Source organism: Meles meles, chromosome 7, assembly GCF_922984935.1.
Source record: "Meles meles chromosome 7, mMelMel3.1 paternal haplotype, whole genome shotgun sequence".
NCBI classification, from domain to species: Eukaryota; Metazoa; Chordata; class Mammalia; order Carnivora; family Mustelidae; genus Meles; species Meles meles.
The window spans coordinates 51,635,433-51,659,061 of record NC_060072.1 but is presented as its reverse complement, the minus strand read 5'-3'; the positions used below and the strand labels follow the sequence as shown (position 1 = coordinate 51,659,061).

General features: G+C 38.2%; 1 protein-coding gene across 2 annotated transcripts in view; it reads left to right on the top strand.

Moving 5' to 3' along the window:
- The window catches only part of MSRB3 (methionine sulfoxide reductase B3), a 164,831-nt gene that overhangs the window by 43,335 nt on the left and 97,867 nt on the right, over positions 1-23,629 (top strand). For both annotated transcript variants that reach the window (XM_046010781.1, XM_046010783.1), the window contains 2 exons: positions 5,209-5,317; positions 6,936-7,013. In XM_046010781.1, coding sequence (XP_045866737.1) covers positions 5,209-5,317; positions 6,936-7,013 — 187 coding nt within the window. The remainder of the gene's footprint in view (positions 1-5,208; positions 5,318-6,935; positions 7,014-23,629) is intronic.

The window sequence follows — 23,629 nt, the reverse complement described above, 5'->3', positions numbered from 1 at the left end:
TTAGCACAGTACCTGGCACTCTGTAAACATTCAACACTTTTGTTGCCTTTAGAAAACAGTAAGAAAAAAGTGCTGGATCAGTGGTACTGTAAGTAGGCCCTGCAACTCTAGTTTCATGGAAGCCACAGTATTGAGGCAAAGTGTCATGACATCTTAGATTGCATGTTAATCTCGGGAATGTTTTTCCTATATAGATCTACTTTGAGAGAAGAATCAGAATTGCATATGCTTCTACAGGCATGAAAGCTTTTCTTCCTCATGCTTGGCATTTTTTTTTTTCAAGTCTTTATTGAATTACTGGAATGCAAACAAACAAACATATATGAAAACAATGGTTCATGGAATACATTTCACATGCTATTCTAAAAATGGACTAGATTTGGCTTTTATAAATGTCCACTTATTTAGAAATTTCTAACATTGTCATATCTGGATAGTGTTCAGCTTGTTCAGCTTTCCACTGTGATGGACTAATAACCAACTGAAAATTCAAAGTGGTAATGAGAATTCAAGCATACCACTTTGAAATATAGTAGCAAGCTATTTCAACATGAATTTTACTCTTTAAACCCACTAAACTCAAAGCAAAACAAGATGGTCTTGTCATCTTTTATTTTTTTATTATCTTGGGAAAATATTTAATAGTTTCATTTTTTTCTGATCCTAGATCCAAAACTAAAGTTATGGGGTCTTTAGGTCTTGTTTTGTTTTGAATTTTCACAATGAAATGTAAGATTTATGACTTAAAAGTGTTCTAAGACTTAGGTAACAGATCTGATTTACTTCTTAACAGGAAGTTAAAAAGCCTTTCAACATTTTATAGACTTTGTGAGAATCCCATTTGAACCTTGTCATTGACTCTCTGCTGAGGGAATGAACACAGGAAAACAGACATTGGCCGGCAGGCAAATGTATTTATTTTTCTGAATGTACTGTGGTGATTATTACTCTTCTCCTTTATTACCTTAAGTTGTTAGCAATAGTTCTTGAGCTAAAAGTTATGCCATAATTTAAGAAGAAATAAGAAAACAGTAGCATAATTTGTCCTCACAGACTATATAATGACTATGGGCTTTAGGGTCAGATAGCCCTGAGTTTGAGTTGATATATCTATTTACTGTTTGTCCTTAGTTATTTTACAACCTCTCTGAGCCTCAGTTTCTGTATCTGTAGAATGGGCATGATGTCTACCTTCTAGAATTATTGCGAGGATTAATCATGGTTATGTAAAAATGCCTGGAAATACTCACACATAATAAATACTCAAATTTTAGTTTTCTTTTAATTCTTATTTTAATCATTAAAAAGATAATTTGTGAGAAAAATACTGTCCTACGGGAATTATTATAGAAAAATGGTTACCAATAAAATACTGCAGCACACTGAAATACTTAATCTGGCTACCTTTGAAAATACATTTTAAACTTCAGAATTTAGCGGCTTCAGCATGATAATGTGGTACTGCATTTATTCAGACAGTGTTTGCTGAGATCACTTAGATCGTTGCTGTGGTCCTTAGAGCAGACCTGTGAAGGTGTCAGCACATGGTCAGAGAGACTGACTTGCCTGAGGTCACATGACTGGGAAGCAGGCAGAACCAGAACATGAACTTTTGCTGTGAGTCTGTTTCTACTTAGAGCAAGAGCTTGCCATTGGAGCTTCAAGATAATACGGGCTTTGAGGCAGCAAGCCTCAATGGAACAAGCACCAATATAAAAGGAGACTTCAGGCATATTTCAGTCAATAAATACTCTTGGCTGGGGTTCAAGATGGAGCTTATCTATACCGAAGTTACTCTGTAGGGACTGGGTGTTACGGTGAGATACCGAGGAGGCAGTGTCACTCCCCCAAACATGTTCTGTGTTGCATGTATGCATACACACACTCAAGTGCCTTCGAAGCATTCTAGTAAACATTTAAATACAGGGAAAAGTCTTTCCCTAACATACTTCTAAGCCAATTTAGAGGTCATTGAGCAGATGTCATATAATACTAATGTTAAATTACCCTGTGTAATAAGAAAATTACAGTTCCTAAGTGAAGATAGTGAAGGGAAACCATCCAATGAATTATTCTAGGATTTCAAAATGAAATGATTTCTTCAAAATTAACAGTGGCACCATATAACTTTAGAAAAGTGAGTCTGAGAGGGAGAAAGGAAATCAGAGACAAAAGGGAAGCCTTTCTGTGTTTATATATGTCAGTTTTGGGTTATGACGCTAGAAGAACTAATGTAATAGTATAGCTTTCAATTGTCCAGGAAGCATATTATTATGTGGCAAGAAATTTATTAAAATCTGACTAACTGCTCATTGGGTTGTTTAATATAAAATCACAATAACTGTTTCTAGTCTGCATATACTTCCTTTTGCTATTAGATACACTTTAAAAGCCTAATTATTTTGAGAACATGGTATGACCAAAGAATAAAAACGTACAAAGTTCGACAACTTCAAATAAGCACTAGTGTCTCTTAAAGAAAAAAAAAAAAAAACACCTCACTTACAGTTAGGAAACAATATTTATATTTAAGGTTGAAAAGCCAGGATATAGGAAAATTTTGCTAATTTGGAAGATGACCTTTAAGTACACCAAAACCAAATAATTTGTAGGCTGTGACATGGGGCACATTCCTACAAAATTTGTGTGAATACTGCTTTAGTGGTTCTTGAAAGACAAACAAAGAAAGCTGGACTGAAATCTTTATCCCCCTCCCAGATAAGACGGAGTCTGACAAAAGAGCACAGCCCTCTTTCAAAGCTTGCCATGAAAACGAGGTCTCTGTGGCACAGTTAATGAGATGGTTCGTGGTGGAAAAACAATCTGTTTTTAAGAATGTTTAGATCAAAAGTAATTTCTAATCTATGAAATAAAGTGTCCTCAATACCCTTCATTCACTAGGAAAGCTTTTATGTTTGTCGTATTTACTTCAATCAGATGTTTTCAATTTTATCTTTTCTCTGTACAAATACTTTACGTGGTTCGTCAAAACTGACCAGCATTTTTATTCTCTTTCTTCAGAAGAGATTTTTGAGAGAGGGAGAATGAAAAAGAGAGAGACATCTTTGCCTAAACGATTTGCAAGCATCTGTGCTTTAAGCTACTTTTTATGAACACTCCTTAGTAAATGACTCAAGGTAAAAAAGCAGAAAAGCATCCAATGTTAGGAAATTGCAACCCAATACCGTGTAATTTAAACCTGCAGTTGCTTCTCTTGTGCTAAATGACATACAGATGGGTAGCTTAGTTCTCTCAATTTTGGGAACACAATTGGTCTTTTTGTATGAATGAACATATATTAACAAAAATATTTTGGGCAGAATCGTTTAATTCTAATTGTATAGATGCCATGGGAAAGAGTACTTTCAACCCAGAGATTTTGTCACGTTAAGTTTGCGATTAATGAATCTTTTTGGACAAAATCAACAGAGATACAACCCTTCCAACTAATAGAGAAATAAAAACAAAAAGATCACATCTGAGAGTCTAGAGTGAACGGAACAGAAACTCGGTTATGACAGTTAACTAAGAGGTAACAAAGGAGTTCTGCATTCAGGCTCTGGAGAGGCGGGCTCGGACAGGACAAACATTTCTCATCTGCTCCCCAGAAAAGATTGAAAGTGTAAGTAGTAGGTGTTTGGATAAAGCCTAGTGTAATATGGGTTCCACCGAGATGAGAGACCGGCATGCCATCAGCCATATGCCAGCTGTCCCTGTTGATCTTCCCAGGCCAGAGCAAGGCCAGCCTGCTCCGTGGAAGGTCAGGAGAGGCGCTGTTTGACAACCCACAGGCCTAGGCCAAGGTGCGGCTTTGTTTGGCTCTGGTTAGTTATCTTCCCGCCTCTGTACTTTCTTGTCAAGCATCAGCCGCTCTATCTTGGTGGCCCTGATTATGGAAGCTGATATGCTTCTTCAATCCCACAATCAGGGGAACCGGTTAGTCAATTTTCTCCTGGTTTCATTTCAGTGACCTCATATACTATGACATCAGGTGACTTACCAGTAAAAGATGTATCGAGCATTTCTATTTTAATCAGAGTTCTTTTCATTTCAGGGGAGTTCAGTATTCAGGTAATGAAGCAAGCTTTCTTTTAGAAAGTTCAAAACGTGGTAAGAGATTTTGCACATAGGGCCCACTGCAAGCCTCTTTCCCACTATGATGGATGGCCTAAAAACAAAGGGGGCAATTTTATTGCAGTGAGTAAGGGTTGCCCTGTCGTGGAGTTATATTTCTTTTCAATCATTTGTGTAGGTAAAATAAAATACTACATATAAATAGGTGTTGTCTGAACATTTTACTGCAGTCTGTATAGGCTGAAATAAAAGCTGCCATTGTTATTACAATCACATTACAATTATTTCCCCATTCAAATACACTTAATCAGTGAAGACTTCCTAGATGTACTTTGCAAAAAGAAGACTGTAGGTCTCTAAGTAAAATCACATTCACTTTACTTCTTCTCTTTGTCTCCCCCCTCCCTATTTTTCTCACCTTTTCTTCGGAACTTATTGAATCTACATTAGTGTTAAAGCCTTCTTCTGGAGTCTATTAAAGCTTTCTTGCTGCCTCTCTAACATTGTAAGATACAGTCTTTAAAGACACTTGTTTTCAAGGACTCTACAGAACCTAGTGAAATGTCTGACAGAATCACAGAGAACAACAAATTCCTAAGTTATGGAAAAATGCATCTTTAGGGTTTTAAAAAAAAATAGGATGCCATTTAAATGGCCTAGAATGGAAATTGAATAATGGTTTCAAGCTATTCCACTAAGTTGCAGAATTGTTGAGTGGGGAGTTACTCTTCAGTTTAATATGCCCATCATCTTATATACATACAGTATAAATGCTCATAAGCAGGGTGATGCTTTTTGAATTTCTTTAAAAAAAAAAAGATTTCCTGGTATTAGGAGACAAAGGATATGCTACCACCTTTGGGAACATTCAGTGAGTTGTTCCCATCCCACGTTGGCATCTTTGGTTAGAGCACCTTGTCAATGCTCCAGTGGGAGCCCCTGAATCCTGAGAAAGATTCTCTTCCACCCGAGAGAAATAGTCAGCTGCAGTTCAGATAATTTTGTCTGGTGCGTTAGGGACCAGTCTAGTGGTTGACAAGTGACTGCAGAAGTTGGGCGGTGGCGCCCAGCCAAAGCAAGTATTTAGGATTCAAACTAAAAAGACTCCTTCTCCCATATCCTCTCTCTTTCCAGGGTCATGTAGGGATAAAAAGAACTGTAAGGTGGTCTTTTCCCAGCAGGAACTGAGGAAGCGGCTAACACCCCTGCAGTACCATGTCACTCAGGAGAAAGGGACTGAAAGGTAAGATGAGCTGTAAGAAAAAGTCATTAAGAACTAGTTTTCTTCACCTCCCTCCCAGCCCCCCCCCCACACCTCCATGGCTCTGAATCCTTTTCCTTGCCATTTAATTTAAAGAATTCTACACTTATTTGCTAAAATCTACAAATTAGTATCCTTGAAAAGGTTGAAAATGGTATTGTTTAGGTTAAGACTAAGTTTTATTTATTCTTTCCCCCATTTAATGAACACTCTATCTTATGTAAAGTCACAAGGCTTTTATTAAGGGCCTGTTTTTAGTTTACTACAAAATGTGTGGAAGTAATAGCGATTTAGGTACATTTTTTGGGAAGACATCACAGTAAGCAAAACCATGAGGGACATGGCACTGTGCCAGGATGCTGAAATTTTGAAGGTGGCCATTGTAAGTATAGACATTTTGGCTGCAAAAAGAAGGTAGCATAATTTAGTTCCTTTCTACCCCACTCCAATTTCTTTTTGAAGCACATGTGGAGAAAGTATTTATTGGCTCATTTGTGGTTGGAATGTCAAAAATTTTCAATAACTGCCCTCACATGGCTTTGGTCCTTGGAAGTTCGCCCCGAGTCCCGAAAAAAGAGTTTGTTCACTTCCAAGACGTTTTTAGTGAATAAAGTCTCTCTCAGCTGATTCCAGCTCAAAGGTAACCTGCCAAGGTCCAACCATTTTGTTGTTTAATTTATACCATGGAGGCTGGCATAGGGCTGTGACTTACCTCTGATCCAAATTTATTAATGATGTAACTTCTTGTTTTCATTCATGAACTGAAAGAGCCCTCTGCCACACACGGGGGCCTTGTTAATAGGCAACATTCTCTTCCTGTCATAGTATATACTGTTTACGGAATTTACCCAACGTCGAAGCTCTGACAGAGTCTACTCTCACCACACAGTGAGCCAGTGGTGGGCTTCAGCCTCAGCCCAGGAGGACCTCTGCCCGTCCCGCTGTGTACATGACTAGCAAAATGATTTAATGCACACAAACAACTAGAGATTAGGTCATTCTTAAAAATTCTGTTTATAAAAAAATTGGACCTCATAAAGAGGGTGAAAGGATAATAAAAACAAGCTGCAGAGCACATAGACTTTTTGTTGGGCTAGCACAGCTGATTTGTATTAGCTGAATGACCTCCTAGCCTTTAAGATTGTTAACTTAGAAAAATATTCCCTTAAAGCTGCAATATTCCTTTTCGAACCAAAAAATAAGACTCTTTCCACTTGAAGTCTTGGACCCGTCTGAATTTTTGGGTATACACTCTTGGACACTGTAGAGTAGGCAGAAATCTTATGTAGTAATTTTTTTTCCTGTGAATCTGAATTATAAGGTTTTTTTTTAATAACAAAATTTTTTTCTAAGCATTACATAACTAGATGGCTTGATCCTTTTTTTTTAACCTGCTCTAGTTTAGAGTAGTTATATGCACATTTTATTATATAGAATATATTAGTAATTTTCAGATTTCCATATGTTTGGTCTGTTCTCATTTTCGGACAAAAAGCCCTTGAAAGATTTATTAGAGAAATATATTTTAAGTAAATACATTCTATAAGAAATAATACTAACTTTGTTTAATTTTTTTAATGCTCTGTTTATTGTTTATCAGTGCCTTTGAAGGAGAATATACACATCACAAAGATCCTGGAATATATAAATGTGTTGTTTGTGGAACTCCTTTGTTCAAGTAAGTGTGTGAAAAACCTATGGATATGGGAAATATCATAGACGACAACAAACTAGTTATTGCTTATTCACATTAGAATCTTTATGCTACTAAATTTTCTTATTTCTATTATTTCTATTTTCTCTATATAAAACAAAAGTAATTGTTGACTTTCATGATCAATTACCAGTTGGTAGACTGGCTGCCTTTGCACTATTTGGATCTTTAAAATCTCCAACGTTAACTTGCTCCTAGCAATTAACCATGGTGCTTAGAAGAGCTATGAAAGAGATTTTGGTGGGCATAGAAATATTTATATATTTATTGATTTTTCTTCTACCAAGTGATAGCCCCAAATTCATTTATTGGGCCACAGTAAAAGTTCTTCTCATGCATCCTTCGAGTGAATAATATCCACCAAGTTGATTATTCATATTTCTGTAACAAAGCGCAATACCTGTACTGAAAATAATGTGGGTATTATAACCGATAGTTGTACATATGTAAGCAAATGATCTTTATTTTAAAGATGCCAATAAATTACTATAAAACAATCAGTATATAGATTTTTTTTTTTGCCAAAACAGTCAATTCAGACAGTGTAGGTTATGGATCTTATTCAAGAAAGGAAAATCTTTACCAAAATTTAATTATCTAGGTGTAGAAAAATCCTAGAAGCCCTGTACTTCCCATGGGGATGCTTATTTAGGGGAATGAAAAGACAGAAAGCAAAAAAAAAAAAAATAATAATTAAAAAAAAAAAGACAGAAAGCTTAAGTGAGAGTTAATGTCACTTATTTAAAGCAGAATTACAAATTTCTAAGGGGAAATGAACAAACAAGAATCCTATATGTGTAGCATGTAAAACATACTTAATATCTCTCCATAAATGTTTCCCTTTTAAAACACTAGCATTTACAGATTTTCCAGAAATAACAGGAAACAGTAGTTTCCTTGCAATTTTTTTTAGAAGTTTAAAATCTTTCTTAACTTGCATAAACCTTATTGCACATTAGTGTTGGTTGAGAATCTGTTCTGAATTCTTATGTATTTATTCTTCACGTTAAAAAAAACCCAGCCCTTCAAATTGTCACCCATTTCCTCTCAGAAAACACACATCCTTATATTTCAACACCTTTAGCTTGTGTCATAATAGTTGATATAACACTTAAGATAGTTGCTGAGCCATGTTAAACTTGTTAATATCCCAAATGGTAAAAATTGGCCACATCCCCTTTGCCTTTTGTTTAAGAATCTCCATCTCTTTCCCCATCATGTGATTCAGTAAAGTAGTGGATCTAAGGAAAACTTATTGTTTTAAATAAGAAACAGAACCACTGTAAATGAAGGATTGAACCCATGTGAGATCTTGAGTCACAAATACTGAAAAGCAAGACCTTTGTTTAAACACAGGTACTGGTGAGATTCAGAGAGTTTCACATTTGAGGTGATATGTCAATTTCCTTTAGCATTCTTATAGGGAAAGCTTTTATTTTCTAAGTTTCTAAGGAATATGGTTTAATATTTTTTTCTCTTTTCCCCGTATTTTTAATTTTTTATTATTTAATTTTTATTTTTTAAAAAGATTTATTTTATTTTATTTATTTGAGAGAGAGAGAGAGAAAGACAGCATGAGAGGGGAGAGGTCAGAGGCAGAAGCAGACTCCCCGGCAAGCAGGGTGCCCAATGTGGGACTTGATCCCGGGACTCCAGATCATGACCTGATCTGAAGGCAGTTAGTTGCTTGACCAGCTGAGCCACCCAGGTGCCCCAATCTCCCTATTTTTAAAATTATATGCTTCTCCTTCCTTGGTTTCTTGTCAGTTTTAGTGGGGGAATTGTTCTAGCCTTTACTGTAGATTGCATAAGTTCATTGGTGTAGGGCTGCTGTCTTCAGACTGGAGAAACTGTACCTTGGGTGTCCACCAAGACTTTTCAGGGGCCCCAGAGCATGGACAGTTTTGAGGGAACCAATTTCCTAGTCCTCAGCTTCTATATGTATGCTTCTCTGACACTGATGTATCTGAGAGAATCTGTGGTCAGCCACTTCTTTCTTCCCATCTCCTCTGTCATAATTCCCTCTCATACTTTACAGATGTCGTACCTTTCACTCATCCCAAATCTTACTATGATTTATTGTCCTGGGATAAAGTCTCTAAGGCTCCAAGCAAAGTGACAGTTCAAGAATACATTACTTCTGAATGGGAAACCCAGGAAAGCAAGGCTATATATATAGGATATATATATACTTTTTTTTTTCAAGATAATATATATATTTCTTGAAAAATATTGAACTGGTAAAAAAATATGAACTAGTGTTTCATCCTGGTAAGACTCTGTCTGCCTGCCTGCTCTCTGCTTATCCATCTTTCCATCTGTTGTCTGTTGTCTGTCTATCCATTTTCTACTGGTCTCCTCAAGTGAAACTGTTGTCATGAGGAGATCTATCCACATATTTATTTAAATTTGAAAAATGAAAGTCTTTTTCTTTTTGACTTGGTTTCACTTGGTTGACAGAGAGGACTACTTTTGCAAATGAAGTTGTATGGTGGACTTCTCCATTCATTAGATGACCTAAATATATAGCTCTAAGTTTTTGACAAAAAAAAAAAAAAAAAAAAAAGTATTTTAAGCCTGTAATCTATTTACAGGACACTAGAAAATTCAATTTTTTCAATTATTTTAATCTTGATAAGAAATTTTAGCTGTTATTTCAAAATATGTAGGAGAGTATGTATCAGTCAGCACACAATCTGGATACAGAAACCACACAGTAATTTGAACAGGGAAGTAAGTATAATTTAAAGAATTACGACCCTTAACAGAGGATGATAGTAATGAGGGAATTGGCTAGGAGGGAGTAAATAGAAATTCTGAAGAATACAGAAAAAGCAAATATGAGAAACAATCATGACCCCTAGGGCTGCGGTAGAGTCCAGGGAAAAGCTACCCCCGAGTGCCCCTCCCCCGATATTCCCCTCCCAGGGGCTGAGATCTGGGTCTTACTGGAGAGGGCGGGTCTGTACCCCGCTATACTGCGGTGTCATGACTGTTCACCTTCCTGGCAATCAGCCTTCTGAAATTTGCTGGAAATCTGTCCTCTGCGGTGCTGGGGAAAGCCGTTTAGAGGGGGGTGTCTCACTGCAGGCATTCCGCCACGAAAGCACTGGAGTGGCGGGGGTGGCGGGGGTGGCGGCCTGAGATGGCCAGTGGAGCTGCTTCCTGCCAGGTGCTGCTGCTTCCTGGCACTGAAGGCAGCACCTGGCCCGGGAGAGGCTGCCTGTGCTGTCGGAGCCTGTCACCGGGGAGGTATGTGTGCGCTGCGGAGGCCGGGGCTGCAGATGAGTTTATACTGCCGCAGCCTGGCGCGGAAGATGCTGCCCGCAGAGCGAGCGCCTAGAAGGGCAGACCGACCTGCGCTGCGGGAGCCCTCGGCTGGAGAGGCTACACGCTCCGCGGGGGCCCCTTGAGTCCGCAGTCTGAAACGGGGTGGGGTGGGGTGGGGTGGGGTGGAGGTGGAGAGCACCGTTCTCTCAGGCAGTTTTCCTCCTGTGCCCTCTGCTGACCAAGTTTAATATCATGCTAGCTGACAAAGAAAAAAAATTTTTTTAAAGGTCCCAGCTCCATTTTAACAGTAGACAAGGCTAGAGAAGAGAGAGACAATAAATTGATAAAAAGCCCAGTGTGTGTGTGTGTGTGTGTGTGTGTGTGTGTGTGTATGTATATGTGTGTATATACATTTATATTTCCCCCCCCCCCAAATTCTTGTAGGTTTTACGAACAGAAGTTTGAAAGCCATTCTCTAGAATAGTGAATGGCACTACAATGAGCTTCCTTTTTGAGATGGTTGGTTTCACACTTGGAACACAGAGTGCAGGGAACCATTGAGGTGTGTGGGTGAGCGTGAATGAGAAAGTATGAGGGGGTTTTGTTCGAAAGCAGGAATAAGGTAAGCAAATTTGGCGGAAAAGACTAAATAGAGTAACAATATGAGAGATAACAGTGGGAGGGAAACAGGTAAGAAAGAAAATGAAGAAACAAGTGCTGAATTGGAAAATGCCTAACCATGAGCAGGATGAAAAGGTGGCTTTCCCGACTGCTCTTTCTGTTACCAATACTCACAGTGCGTGTGTGTGTTTTCACATATGTGTATAATCCTCTACTTTCACTTGACTGATAGCGTTATACATAATATTTCCTTACAAAAAAGGCCATTCAATTATTCTCATTTCATTTTCAAACTGGTACTTTACCCTGAATACATTCCCTTTCAACAATATACTGCTTTCTTACTGCTTACCAAGTACAAGAACCTTATTCACAGACTGCTTATAAACCAAATGTATAATTTATTCCATGGTTCACATTTTCTTCACATTCACAAATTCTGCCAACCTAGTTTATTTCTCATTCGGTACTACTGAGTTTCAGTTAGTAAATTAACTGAGTCAAGAATGTTCTCTCCTCTGGTTATTTGAACTTATGAAATTTCATAAAATGAATTTATTGCACATCAGATAAACGAGAGAAGTCTTTGGCAAAATAAGGGATTCAGAATGTATTTTTGACCACATATATTTTGCTTTGGCTGACACTTTGCCAGGTGTTGTGGAGCAAATAAAATAAATTTATGAACTATTTTTTCCCTTAAAGCACTCTTGTTGCATCATGTGATAAGAAAACAGAATAAACACTTATAAAATATGGAAAAATAATGCAAGGGTCTATCTGGATGTGCCTTTTAGAAATGCTTTCATGTGGTGGGGCACCTGGGTGGCTCAGTCGACTAAGCATCCGACTCTTGATTTTGGCTCAGGTCATGACCTTAGGGTTGTGACATCCGTGCTGAGCATGGAGCCTGCTTAATATTCTCTCTCCCTCTCCATCTACCCCTCCCCCCTGCCCTTGTGTGCGCTCTCTCTCTAAAAAAACCCAAAAAACCGAAAAAATAATTGCTAAGTATTTGTTGATCTGATTCATGTCTGAACTTCGTGAGATAGATTATGGAGAAATTTTGGGTAAGTCAGTAGCTTGACGAAAATGAGAAGTAAGCCATAGCAGTGCACAAGATAGATTTCTTTCTTTCTTTTTTTTAAAAAAAGATTTTATTTATTTATTTGTCAGAAAGAGAGAGAGAGTGAGTGTACAAGCAGGGGTAGCGGTGGAGGGAGAAACAGACTCTCTGCTGAGCAGGGAGCCTGACATGGGTCTCCATCCCAGGTTCCTGAGATCATAACCTGGGCTGAAGACAGAGACTCCACGGACTGAGCCACCCAGGAGCCCCACAAGATAGATTTCTGGAGGTGAAAAGAAAAGGGACTAAGGGTGACAGCTTCAGTGGGATTTTTCCCCCCTTGTTATCTGATAAGCCTCAACATTATCCATGTGTAATCAACTCCTAATAATTTTGTTTAAGACTTGGAAGAACCACATGCGATAGTTTTTGTTCTGTATGCATTAATTTATCAGGCCTCTCACTGAATTAATAGCTCATTTTACACAGGGTCATGAATAATGATGATGATGATGATAATAACAATAGTAAAACAAGAGTTAACATTTACATAGCACTCACCATATGCCAGGCATGGTTGTAAATGCTTTATATAAATTAAATTTTTTAATCTTCACAACAACACATTTTATAGATGAAAGAAATTGAGAGAGGCTAAGTACTTTGAGAAGATCACACATCAGTATGCAAATAGATATAGAACAGTAGCACTTGAACTTTTAGACAAGAAGAAAGGTAAGGAATTATAGGAAGATAACATTTTAATTAATTTAGTTAGATTAATTTATTTAATATTTTATTTAGGTCACTCTGGTCTGATTATTTTCCTCAGCAAAACTGAAACACACACACACACACACACACACACAATTCCTTGAAAAAACTGTTCTTTGTTGCAGGAGTTAAGTTGAAAATGAAAGACCATTCCAATCTAGGGAGTGCTGAATCAAAGGTAAATAGCTCCATCATGGCAGATCATCAGTAAGGAGTCAGCTTCAGAGGGGTTGTTCTTATGGAAAGTTCCTTGGAATCCTGACAGCATCCAGGAAGCCATCAGACCGTTCAGCATCTGAGAGGTAGGGCAGTGGCTTGATTCATGGGCACAATTCTAGTTATTGAAACTGGAAGGTCATTTTATTTTCACTTATTGACCCCCCCATTACATTTTCTTCAGTAACTGTATTCCAAATTTTCACTACTTTTGCTGAATTCTCTCTCTCTATTTCTGCGAAAGACTGAGGCCAAATGACATGAGCTATTTTAAATAACTTTCCCTTCTATCTTGAAATTTCTTTTTAGCTGCATTATCATCAAACTGAATCCAGATATGCGACCTCAGACTTATCACCTATGAAAAAGGGCAAAATAAAACCAAACAGGTGTAGAAACTAAATGCAGGAAAAGACCTAGTATGTGGCTGATATTCAACAAATGTTAAATTCAAGTGGCCTGACCAAGTTTTGGGAGCATATCCTACTATCACAACAGCCTAAGCAACTCCTCACACTGGGAGAAAGCACAGGCTTTATAAAAGTCGGCCTGTTAACAGGAGACATTAGTGCGATGAGTCACTGCGCCAGCTGTGTTGCTACATTTCAAATGGAACTCTGCTGCGAAACTATTCACACATGCTACATTTCACATGAGCCTCCTGTGCAATTTTATTCTAGGCTACTTGAAAATTTAAGCCGTTTTTCAACTCTTTAAGAACATAAGCCCTTTCACTGAAGAAATTCCAGTTCAGTGCCACACACAATTTACTCAACGATGCTATGCCATGTATGCTATCCCACTTACCCTTAAAGGAGACTTTCAGCATCAACTTTTCCCCTTCTGATGATATGTTCTGAGTGGGCCCTACATGCAACTGTGTGTGTTGTGGTTGTGGTTGTGGTTGCTGTTGTCGTGAGTGGAGGAAATGTAAAACGGGGGGGGGGGGTTCCGTTCTTACTCTTTATTCAAACCCCATTTTCTCAACCCTTTAAAACACTATCCATATTTTATTTATTCATAAGCCATTTTAGTCACTATGGAATTCTACCAGGAAGAGTAATACAAACTTCACATCAAGCTTTTCTTTTTATGGAACTCTAGCTGGAAATTGCTCATGATTCCAGCAAATGTTTTTTAACCCCTAACAAAGTGCATTTAACTTGAATTTAGAAGATTTGAATTGCCCTTTACCTCATTCTAAATCCTTAAACAAAGTAAACTTTCCAGTACAATGAAACTACTCTGAAGGGAACTAGATTTCTGAGTAGTGGCTTAATCTGGTGTTCTAGCTGAATAACTCATACATTATTTTGAAGAGGTTATAAAATTGACTTCCCTCATCCGATTGGCCCTTCCTGTCTTGTCCCTACATACAGTGATTTACAGGAAAAGTATCTGTCACAGAGGGAGTTACTTTTCTATCTGCATCTCATCTGGAAGCTCAGGGCAAGACCACAGTTACATTGAAAGAAGAGTATTTCCTGGAGCTACTGGCAAAGATAGGGAGCAAAAAACATGGCTAGTGCCTGACTCATTAAAACACCGGGGGAAAAAAAAAAAAGGAAAGAAAAGCATAAATAGCATAAAAGCATAGCATGAAATAAAGGAAAGAACAACTCCATTTGAGAAGCCAGAAAATGATAGCAAGGCATGATTTAAAGTTTAACAATATGCAAAGGTATGACAGCTGCCTTTTCTGACACAAAGAAGAATTGAAGCAACGCCTACACACAAAATCCCAGATAGCTGAAAGTGAGTATGGCTGTATGTGTATGTATCTGTGTTTTTCAAGAGGAAAAGTGGGGACAGAGCAATTTTGCCTTTGATTACCTAAATCACAATCCTAGTTCTTTAGTTAATTTTCCAAATGTGGAGAGAAATAGCTTAGATCCTTCTCAGTGAATTAGAATGGATAGGTAGATTCAACTGGGAAATATAATAGGCAGAGTTCTAAGTTCATGTAAATTTATCTTATTTGTATAAATATGAATCAGAATATTAAAGAATATTTGTTATTACAGTTCACAGACTGTGAACATCTTGTGTCACATGAGGACATCTTATGAAAAATAATGTGCAAGGTTTAGCAAGTCCCTCTGAGGCAAGCCACAAAGCACTCTTCCCGAAAATGAGTAATTCTTTCAAAACATGGTTGCTGATTCAATGAGACCCACATAAATTTTCATCCAGAGTCATGTCTTCAGTGTGTCTTACACATGGACAAGTAACCCATCGCATCACATTATCAAAGAAAAGCACAGAAGCCCTCCAGAGTACCAAGTGGAAAGTGCTGTGAAGCTCCAGTGTGGACTTGCTGGGTAGCCATAAGCAAGTTCCTTAAATGATCCGTCTCATTTTTCTCATCTGTAAAATGGTGAGAATCACATCAACCCTTCCTAACTCATAGCACTACTGTAGCAAATGAAATAATTATATAAACATGCTATAAAAGATATAAAGATACACATATAAAATAAGGTTTGTAAAAACTGTGCAGCTTTAAATAAATTTACATGGTAAAGTATAAACAGCGTGCAAATCTGAAATTCTCAAAGTTAAGTCAGCATAGTCTGCTTTTGATTCTAACTTACCACATGTTTTATAATATAGTTTGACCTAGTGATCTGTATCCAAAATATTTTCAGTTTCTGCTGAATAATTAAAAACAAATTTAGTCTAGATTCTAAATTCCCGAAATAATGTGACTTAGATGAGTAACTGAGAGTTTAAATACATTAGTTACTTGCACATCTTCCCTTAACAAGTCAATAAACTGCTTGAGAGAATAGGTCACGCCTTGGGATTTTTGTAACCCCCATCTCTACCTGGTGCAGGGCCATAGGACTTTGCATAGCCTTGAAACTCAACTGTTTGTTAGCTAAATGGTTTAATTCCAATAAAGCAAGGTTAACAGTAGAGTCAAATGAGTCACATTGATGCTAGAATGGGGGAAGTAGAAATAAGCACTTGGTTATAGACTCCCCTAATGATTATCTTCTGCCACACTCTCTGAAATGTTTTCTGTAGACTACTCGATGGTACTTTCTCTGGATGCTTATTTCAACAATAGCATTCCTTACAACTGCAAAGGCATACCTGTCCCAACTAAGGGACACATGGAGATGGGACTGTTGGGACTATAATTTATAAGGAAACATTAAAAAGAGCAAAAAGTGACAAAAATGGGGTCAGCTATACAAAGCTATATCAAAAAAGAGAAGTTCATAGCCAAACATTTTTTTTTTTTTTAAGATTTTATTTATTTGAGAGAGAAAGAGAGTGAGCAAGAGAGAAAGAGCTCAGGCCAGGGCTGGGGTGGGGAAGTGGCAGAGATAGAGGGAGAGGCAAGACTCTTCACTGAGCAGGGAGTCCCATGTGAGGATGGATCCCAGGACCCTGGGATCATGACCTGAGCCAAAGGCAGATGCTTAACTGACTGAGCCAACCAGGTGCCTCCATAGTCAAACATGTTTATTATTAACTGTAAGAAAGATTAAAAATCAGTGAACTATTCAACTCAAATGCTAGAAACATAACAAAAACAGTAAAATGAACTAGGATAAAGTACCCACTTCTTCCCTCCAGGAATTTGCCAGACATTCAGAAGTGGAGATACCAGCAAGCAGGATTTCTCAACCTCAGCACTGTTGTCATTTGGCCTGGATAATTCTTTGTTGTGGGGGGCTGCCTTATACAATGTAGGACCTCTACTCACTAGATGCCAGTAGCACACGGCCCTCCCACCCAACCCCACCAAGCTGACAAAAATTTCTCTAGATATTATCAAATACCCAGTGGGAGCAAAACCACCTCCCTTTGAGAACAGCTGATCTTGGCAACCAACAAAACAGTCCATCAAGCTCGGATCTGTAGTGTTTGCTGATTTCTATGGTGCAAATACTTCTACCATGGGTCATATTTCAAGCTATAAATGTGACATCACTGAATGTGGAGTTGGGAAAAGATGTGTAGTAACACTATCATATAGTTTTTCTGTAATGCATATACAACAGATATTATTAATACAGACAACAGTGAAATCTGGCTTAAAAATTTAGAAGCAGTGAGTTTTGGAATTTACTTTTTATAATATATATATATATTTTGGACTTTGCTTTTTAATATAATCTTTTAATTGTCAGTTTATACAATTTATTTTTAATAATGCCTGTAGTTAGCAACTGACTTTTACATGCCTGAAATTTTAGTAATACATTCTCTTGAGCTCCAGCACACTGATGTATCGGTGCAAACCCAGGGTAGACTGAATTTATCAGAAACTGCAACCCAGAGTCAAATTAGCTCAGTCCCTTTCCTCTCCACACTCTAAATGCCTATCAGAAGATGGGATGGACAGGCGGGAATAGGTGGCTCAGTGGGTTAAAGCCTCTGCCTTCGGCTCAGGTCATGGTCTCAGGGTCCTGGGATCGAGCCCCACATTGGGGTCTCTGCTCCACAGGAAGCTTGCTTCCTCCTCTCTCTCTCTCTCTGCCTGTGTCTCTGCCTACTTGTAATCTCTATCTGTCAAATAAATAAATAAATAAATAAATCTTAAAAAAAAAAAAAAAGATGGGATGGAGCATCTGTAAAGGAAGGTTATGTCATCCAGCGTCTGATATTTCATACACACTGTCTGGCATTCATCAAAAATTACCAGCTATACCAAAGTAAAGGACCAAGGAAAATAAACTGACAAAAGATACAAGTCTACAGGTGGCCCAGATATCAGGGTATTTAAATCATCAGACACAGACTTTTTAAATAACTCTGATAAATATATTCAAGAAAATAGATGACAACATGGGGCATTTCACCAGAGAACTGGATCTATTGTAAAGAATAAAATAGTTTAAGGGCTGCAAATGCCATAACTGACATATAAACACAAGAGATGAATTTAACAGCATATTGGACATTAAAGAAGCAAGATTAGTGAGCAGAAAAACAGGTCAGTAGAAAATATTCAGACTGAAGCTAGGGGCTTAAAAAAATGAAAATTACTAAGAAGAAAATACAAGAACTACAGTTTCAGGAAGAACATATTATAGCCATAGGAAGGGAAGGAAAAAGTAATGGGAGAGAAGCAATATTTGAAGAGAGAAGAGCCAACAATGTTCCCAAACTGAGGAGAAAAAAAAAAAAGTCACAGATTCAAAAAGTGCTATAAATCTGAAAGATTGAATATGAAGGAAACCACGTATGGGCACATCACAGCAAATCTGATGAAAATCAAAGGTAAAGAGGAGATCTTAAAAGCACTCAGATAAATTAACTTGAAAAATAAAAGAAAGTAGAACTGTTAAGTAAAACCAAGGGGTTGATCTTTGAAAAGACCAATAAAGTTGACCATATCTGTCAGTCTAACCAAGAAAGAAAGGGAGAAAGAAAAGAAAATAGGTTGCATCACTAGAAATGAGGATGGGATAAAACCAAAGATATGAAAAAATAATTAATGTAAGAGGATAATGTATGTAATCCTGTTCTAATAAATTAACCTCAGTTTAATTTTCTAAGAATCAAATTTGAGTATAGGAGAGTTGTAATACTCAAACTGACCAGGAACCCTAGAAGGTGTTGGTCGGGATCTGGGAAATCATCACTTTAAAATCCTGCTGGGTGGAGTGTGAATTGGTAGTAACTTTTTGGACAGTCACTGAATAAGTTATGTTAAAAGTCTTAGAATTCTGCGTGCCATTAATCTAGCAAATACACTGTTAGTTTATTCTAAAAATCATGTTAATGTGTTAAGATAAAGCTATAATGTCTTTAATCACTCTTCTTTATGATAGCAAAAATTACTTTGAATATTCAGCTAAGTGAAATACCTCGTGAAAATATATATGACATTTCAAATAATATTGCAAAAGAATATTTACTGGTCTGGAAAGAAATTTAAAACAAATTTAAAATTTTACAGAACAATAATTACATATGACTATATTTGTAAAATACATATCTCTATCAATATATGAATATAAAGCAGTTTAGAAGGTTATGTACCAAATGTTAACAGCAGTTATCTCTGGGTAGTTGGATTATAGGTAATCTGTTTTCTTGTCTGTCCTTTTTATTTGTTTTAAAGATGGACATGCATTTTCTTGGGTAATAAGAAAAAAAAAGAAAATATTTAATATCATTTTATCTTTAGTCAATGTGCTACAAACATTGAACAATTTATTTATTTAAAACATTTTTTTTTATTATTAAATTTTCTTTTTGAAGTAGGCTCCACACCCAATGTGGGGCTTGAACTCGTGACTCTGAGAGCAAGAGTCCCACATTCCTCTGACTACACCAGCCAGGCGCACCTGAACAATTTATTTTAAAAACTTACTTTAAAAACATCATCTTGGGGCGCCTGGGTGGCTCAGAGGGTTAAAACCTCTGCCTTCGGCTCAGGTATGATTCCAGGTCCTGGGATCGAGCCCCGTGTCGGGCTCCCTGCTCAGCGGGGAGCCTCCTTCCTCCTCTCCCTCTGCCTGCTTCTCTGCCTACTTGTGATCTCTCTCTGTCAAATAAATAAATAAACTCTTTAAAAAAAGATAAAAATAAAAACATCATCTTTCTACCCCCAAATTTATCTTATTTTTTTTTCTCAGTGATAATTTGAAAGAATGAACTAGAATGTAATTCCCAATTTATTTTTGAGATCCCAAATCCATCCTGTCCATGTAATAATTTGCTCACATCCCACGTGGATACTTTACCTACTGCCCTTTTCTTCTAAGTGGCTGCTGCTGCTTCTCTTTTCCTTCTCTTTTATCCCTAAGTGATAATGATGCTATCCCAGGACAGGTGGCCCCTGGGTCTTAAACGTTGCTCAGACCTTCTAGATACTAACCTTCTCTTGGCCTACAGCTTCAGACATCATTTCAGGTTTTCTCCCCGCTCGTGGCTATCTTCCATCTATCTTCCTATAGGTCCTCACATGGTCTTACTCCCAGACACCTGGAGGTAACTGATGAAGGATGGGACACCAATTTGAGGAGATTTGTGTTTATTTTAAACAGACTTGCTTTCTTAAACTGTTCGTCATGTTTGAATGAGAGATTAAAAAAAGAAAAAGCAAACAACCATTGATTGAGGGCTTACCATGTACCAGGCCTTACGCTAAGCACTTTAAAGAAAATTATCTCCTTTATTCTTCCTAATTTAAATAGAAAACCAAAGCTCACAAAGGGTGTGCAACTGATTCAAAATAACACTGGCCTTAAGGATGGAGCTAGGACAAAAGTTCAGGTCTGGCTGTCCCCAGAGGCACCACTCCTCAGCTCCTGTACTGCATTATAATACCGCCCTGGATTCTGGCTGATTATTCTTTTTGCTGAGTAATTCACCATCTGGTAGCCATCGCACTCTGGTGTTAATTGGTGCTAATTTTCTGCTGATGGCCAAGTGACTGTACTTGGGTTTTAAAGTAGAACAAGCTATGATTAAGGTGTGAGACTCAGGAGGTTAAAGTCACGACTTTCTCGCCTTACTGTGTACGACTTTAAATAAGCTACTTAACCTCTGTGAGCCTTAATTTCCTCATTTGCAAGATGGGAACAATACCTGTGTCGGGAGAACTTTGGAGAGGGTTAAGTAAATCGTGTTGAAATGTTTTGTCAGTGGGAAAAAAACACTGTAAATGTGAAGCACCGATGCTAAAGAAGTTTTAGGATTGGCAAAGATTGCAGCTTTCGGAACCCAAGTTCATTAGAGAGTGGGAGGGCCTGCCACTTCCTTGGAGCAGAGACCAGATGATGTGTTAATAAGTAATGCTTAAACTTCTCGTAAGTGTGTTTGCTTGCTGCGGGGATCACTGTCTAGTGGGTATCACAGACTGGTATTAATGCCAGTGAGTAGTGGTTTGCTGTGGGAGGTGGGATAGGGAGGAGACTGATTTTGCTTGTTCAGCATAAACCCAGGAGGCAATGGATGATCGCTAGTCCTACTATCTCACAGGTCGGCCAACCTATACCTGGAGTGCTCTGTGGTTCAGTGTAAGAGCCCCATTTCAAAAGGCTTGTAGACAAAATGGACCCATTCAGGAAAGAGCGCCTGAGGGTTAGGCATCTCAAAACCATGTCACTTGAACAGATGATGGAAGAGAACTGAAATTCTCACTTCAGGGGGAGGAGAAAAGGTGTGGTCTACGTTAGTAGTTTGTAAAATCTGGCTGTCCATGAGAATCACAAATCTCAAGCCTCTCCCCTGCTCTGATTCTGATTTATCAAGATTAGGGTGGAGCCTAGAATCTTTTTTTTTTTTTTTTTTAAAGCTTTCCCCTAGTTCTTATGCTTGGTTACCATGAATTTAGGTGGGCCTTAAGAAAGATTTGCCTTGGGGTGATATGAATTTAGGTGGGCCTTAAGAAAGATTTGCCTTGGGGTGATGTCAATAGCCATGTAAGGGAGGGAAAAAACATTACAGATAACAAACACTAAACAGAGGTAAAATTTCTCAACCGTCTGAGTGTGAGATTGGTGAAAAAAACCATTACTAAAGATAAATTTGCTGTTTTAAATGGGGCTTGGGGAAAAAATGATTACATTCAACTTTGGGAGTCTGATAGATTTCAGGTTTTAACCTAAAATTTCAGGTGCATTGATATTCCTCATAGTGTGTTCCAATGAATATTTGTTTGATCAGAATACTACTCCTGCAAAAAAAAAAAAAAAAAAAAAAAAAGGAAGAAGGATACTCCTGTGAAAGACCAGTTCCATGACATGCTAATATGTGTTCCATGAAAAAAAGAGGGTTCTGTGCACTATCAATACACAGGATCACTTGCTTTCTGGGAAACATGGAGTTAAATTGAATGGTTGCTTCATTGTAAAAATCAAGGAGTATGCAATTCCCTACTGTTCATTGCAGAGCTCTGGAAGTAGAATGTTCTGTGTAGCATCTTCAGAAATGTCTGAGCTCAGAATCTTACTTTAGGAATATTCTATGCAACTGATGTTACTGATGACACACATTAAGAAATGCCACTCTGCCAAGTAGAGCAAAGTCTAGAAGTCACGGAAGGGATGAGCAAGGCTAGGAAGTGCTGCAGAGACTCGGAAGAATAAGAACCAGCTACAGGGGTTGGCAATGGTGAGAAAACAATTTTGATAGAAGTAGTAGTGAAAGTAAGAGTGTGCAGATTTTAGGATATCCTCTCATGTTTTCATACTGCAAGCTGAACTGCAGATAATGTAAAATATTTGAGATTGGAATAATTCCAGAAAACACAGTCATCATAGTTACATCATTTAGTTAAGGTAGGAATGATGAGGCTAACCCCTTATTACTGGAGGGAAAGCAAACTCAAGGGAAAATTTTATTTTATGTTTTTGATCCATTGAAGAAAGGTATAAAGAGGGATATATTTAAGGTATTAGAGATAAGGGAAAGAGATTTAAAGACTAGGTATAGTAAACTTGACAACAGAAGATTAGGGGTACCTGGGTGGCTCAGTCCGGTTTTTTATTTTTATTTTTTTAAGATTACTTCTTTGAGGGGGCTCCTGGGTGGCTCAGTGGGTTAAAGCCTTGCCTTTGGCTCAGATCATGATCCCAGGGTCCTGGGATCGAGCCCCACATCGGGCTCTCTGCTTCACGGAGAACCCGCTTCCTCCTCTCTCTGCCTGCCTCTCTGCCTACTTGTGATCTCTGTCAAATAAATAAATAAAATATTAAAAAAAAAAGATTACTTCTTTGCGAGAGAGAGAGTGCTCTCAAGTGGGGGAAGGGCATGTAGAGACGCAGTGGGAGAGGGAGAAGCAGACTCCTATTAAGCAAGGAGCCTGATACAGGACTTGATCCCAGGACCCCAGGATGATGGCCTGAGCTAAAGGCAGATGCTTAACCCAATGAGCCACCAGGCACCCTGGCTCAGTCAGTTAAGCATCTGACTCTCGATTTCGGCTCAGGTCATGATCTCAGGGTGTGAGACAGAGCCCCCACGTGGGGTTCCAAGCTGGGCCTAAAGCCTGTTTAAAATTCTATCTCTCCCTCTCTCTCTGTGCCAACCTTCCCCCTGCCTGGCCCCAGGTACACTCACTCACTCTCTCAAAAAAAGGAAAAAAAAAAAAAAAGATTAATTTTTCTCCTTTTGGGATAGGTAAGAGAATTTTTTTTAGATTAATATCTGTCCATCTGGGAGATGAAGTTTTTTTGTTTTTGTTTTTGTTTTTTTAAGATTTTATTTACTTATTTGACAGGGAGAGTTCACAAGTAGGCAGAGAGGCAGGCAGAGAGAGAGGAGGAAGCAGGCTCCCTGCTGAGCAGAGAGCCTAATGTGGGGCTCGATCCCAGCACCCTGAGATCATGACCTGAGCCGAAGGCAGAGGCTTAACCCACTGAGCCACCCAGGCACCCATGGGAGATGAAGTTTTAATCTTCATTTTTTTTTGGATTACCTAGATTTTCTTGCCTGTGTCTAAGTGTTAAAGTATGCTTGCGGTAGAGTAGGATTTCAGCTCCAGGCCCCTCTTGTCACCGTCATTGGTGCTCCTACGTCTGGACGTCTTACTGCATCACACTACCAGCAAGTAGGCAAAAGAAAGGAGCGTTCGTTCAGCTCAATGCAGATAATTGTATTCGTGATATCATTTAATAATCATGAATGGCTGGATATAAGCCATGAATCCTTCTGCTATTTA